At 40.5% G+C, this 3,242-nt stretch overlaps 1 protein-coding gene across 1 annotated transcript; it reads right to left on the minus strand.

Annotated features, from left to right (window-relative positions):
• Nucleotides 1-351: 351 nt before the first annotated feature.
• Nucleotides 352-3,236, minus strand: LOC110038142 (glycerol kinase; the record flags this gene model as incomplete). The annotated part of the gene is given in 3 exon segments (XM_020742911.1): nucleotides 352-1,342; nucleotides 2,468-2,689; nucleotides 2,769-3,236. Coding segments are annotated over 3 exon segments (1,359 nt in total), but the record flags the coding sequence as incomplete, so codon positions are not given.
• Nucleotides 3,237-3,242: the final 6 nt, after the last annotated feature.

Below are 3,242 nucleotides of genomic sequence, written 5' to 3' on the forward strand. Positions count from 1 at the left end.
GGATTCGTTTAGAATAAAGCAGTTGTCTGTAAAACTGAAAAACTTCTGTGATAAAAGTAAAGTTTTTAAAGGCTACTGTTGATATCACAGAACTTTCCCTTCACAAAAAATTAGAAAGCTGATTTCTCGCAACCATCACGGTTTAGTATATTGGTTATGAAGAACTTATTCTCACCATGAAATTATGCAATAGCAAGACATAAAATTATATAATATCAAAGAATGAAAGAAAACATATAATATCAAAGAAGTCGAACGTGCCCAACAGAACCAGCAAAATGCATCCATATGGCAGCAAGGACATAAAAGTAAACAAAACTAAAGAAATAAAAAGGGAGAATGCAAACATACCTGAATCTGCATCAGAAGATTATTCACTGTCGCGCCACCATCAACACGAAGTATGCAATCTTCCTCAACTTCCTCATCACTATGCTTGCCAGTATCCCTGTGCATTGCATCAATCACATCCTTCACCTGAAAGCAAATACCCTCCAATGTAGCCCGGGCAATGTGTCCCTTATTTGTAGACCTTGTAATTCCAATGCACACACCTCTTGCATCATCCCTCCACCAAGGTGCAAACAGACCACTAAACGCCGGAACAAAGTAAAGCCCTCCAGTATTTTCCACACTCGCAGCCAACTCTTCAATCTCATCAGCACTCCGGATGATGCCAAGCGAATCTCTAAGCCACTGAACTACAGCACCAGCAATGGCAATAGAACCTTCCAACGCATAATTAGTTGGTGCATTTGGTCCAAGCTTGTAGGCTATTGTGGTGAGTAGTCCATGGTTTGATTGAACAATTTCCTCACCAGTGTTGAGGAGAATAAAGGCACCAGTTCCATAGGTACTCTTAATCTGTCCCTTCTTGCAGCGATGGCCCAACATCGCTGCATGCTGATCGCCAAGGCATCCGGTAATGGGGACTCCGGAGAGAGGCCATCCATTGGAAATTACTCCAAGGATTTCTGAATTACTAACAATTTTTGGAAGAATGGCAATGGAGATCCCCAATTCATCTAAGGAGGGTCTATCCCAATCAAGGGTTTTAAGATTCATAAGCATGGTTCTAGATGCATTTGAGCAATCAGTGACATGTACTCCTTGCACAAAATTCTCCTCACGATCATAACTACCACAACCACCGGTGAGATTCCAGATCAGCCAAGAGTCAATAGTACCAAACAAAGCATCCCCACTTTCAATAGCTTCTCTGACACCATACACATTTTCTATCAACCATAGTATCTTGGTAGCACTGAAGTAGGTGCTGATTTGTAAGCCGCAGGTCTCCACAAAATGGGTTTTTCCACCCGCCAGACGGTTCTCTAAATTCCTGGAGAATTCAAGGCAAAGGTTTCATTTTTTTCGCAAAACATTGAGCCTCTAGATGCCACTTTTCATTGTGTTTGAAAAACATTAAGATAGGAATGACATTTTAGCTAATTTTCTCTCAAAAGCATGTAGAAAAGAAGAAACTTTTTTTCCACCCGCCAGACGGTTCTCTCAATTCCTGGAGAATTCAAGGCAAAGGTTTCATTTTTTTCGCAAAACATTGAGCCTCTAGATGCCACTTTAAAAAAAAATTAAGACAGGAATGGCATTTTAGCTAATTTTCTCTCAAAAGCATGTAGAAAAGAAGAAACTTTTTTCCCACCAGCCAAACGGTTCTCTAAATTCCTGGAGAATTCAAAGCAAAGATTTCATTTTTTTTCTCAAAATTGAGCCTCTAGGTGTCACTTTTCATTGTTTTTAAGAAAAATTAAGACAGGAATGGCACTATAGCTAATTTTCTCTCAAAAGCATGTAGAAAAGAAACTTTTTTTTCCACCCGCCAGACGATTCTCTAAATTCCTGGAGAATTCAAAGCAAAGATTTCATTTTTTTTCTCAAAATTGAGCCTCTAGGTGTCACTTTTCATTGTTTTTAAGAAAAATTAAGACAGGAATGGCACTATAGCTAATTTTCTCTCAAAAGCATGTAGAAAAGAAACTTTTTTTTCCACCCGCCAGACGATTCTCTAAATTCCTGGAGAATTCAAGGCAAAGGTTTCATTTTTTTCACAAAATTGAGCCTCTAGATGTCACTTTTCATCGTGTTTGAAAAAAAATTAAGACAGGAATGGCATTTTAGCTAATTTTTTTCTCAAAAGCATGTACAAAAGAAGAAACTTTCAGAGCTCACTCACCTTTGTTCAAGTTAAGTTTTTTTTTAAACGTGAACAAAGCAAACACAGGAACAACATGAACTTCTATCAAAAGAGATTAAGAACTTGTTTGATTTAGTATCATGTAGTGCTCATCTTATATCCAAAGATGCTAGCAGATGAAACTGACTACAGATGCAATACCACAACATTGTAATCAGCAAACCGAACAGCTTCAGGTCACCTAACTCATCTACTATCAAGTACCCATTAATCAGTCCAGAAAATCATAAACAGCCAGAAAGAGAAGAAAACCTGCAGATAGGGGAAGTGCGGACGTCCATCCAAACGATCGCATTGTACAAAGGCATTCCAGTAGACTTGCTCCAGATAACAGCAGTCTCCCTCTGGTTCGATATACCAATAGCCTTGAGTCCACCATCAACATTGTATCCGTCGGCGGTAGCCTTGTCCAGAGCCTTCGCAGTACAAATCCTCACACTCTCCAATATCTCCTTCGGATCATGTTCCAGCCATCTAATCAGTCCCCACAACAGTTAAAAAGAGGCGGCACGACAATATAAAAAATATACTAAAATCAAGCGAAGAACATTACCCGATATCAGGGTAATACTGGGTGAACTCCACTTGATGCGAAGCGATGGCTTTTGCGTCTCTATCGTAGATGATAAATCGACTGCTCGTCGTCCCTTGATCAATCGCTCCGATGAAGAAATCCTGCGAGGAAGCTGACGACGTCATCGTTTACTTCTTCGTTGCCCGCTGTCCGTTCGATGGAATGCCTCAAGGAAGCAAAAATCCGTCTTTTCGACGAGATCAAAGTAGGCAGATAATGGAATGACTCGAGGAAGCAAAAATTCGTCTTTTTCGATGAGATCAAGGAAGGCATATAATGGAATGCCTGGAGGAAGCAAAATTCCGTCTTTTCGATGAGATCGAAGAAGGAAGATAAGGATGCGGGGCGGAGTTGACCAGTGGGGAAGGAGCGGTGATTTGTTCCCACTGAGCGGGGTAAGGATGTGGATGGATAAATGCAGTTGTGCTGCTCGCGGGACTTTCGCAAGGAGAG

Source organism: Phalaenopsis equestris, unplaced genomic scaffold (genome assembly GCF_001263595.1).
Source record: "Phalaenopsis equestris unplaced genomic scaffold, ASM126359v1 Scaffold231574, whole genome shotgun sequence".
NCBI classification, from domain to species: domain Eukaryota; kingdom Viridiplantae; phylum Streptophyta; class Magnoliopsida; order Asparagales; family Orchidaceae; genus Phalaenopsis; species Phalaenopsis equestris.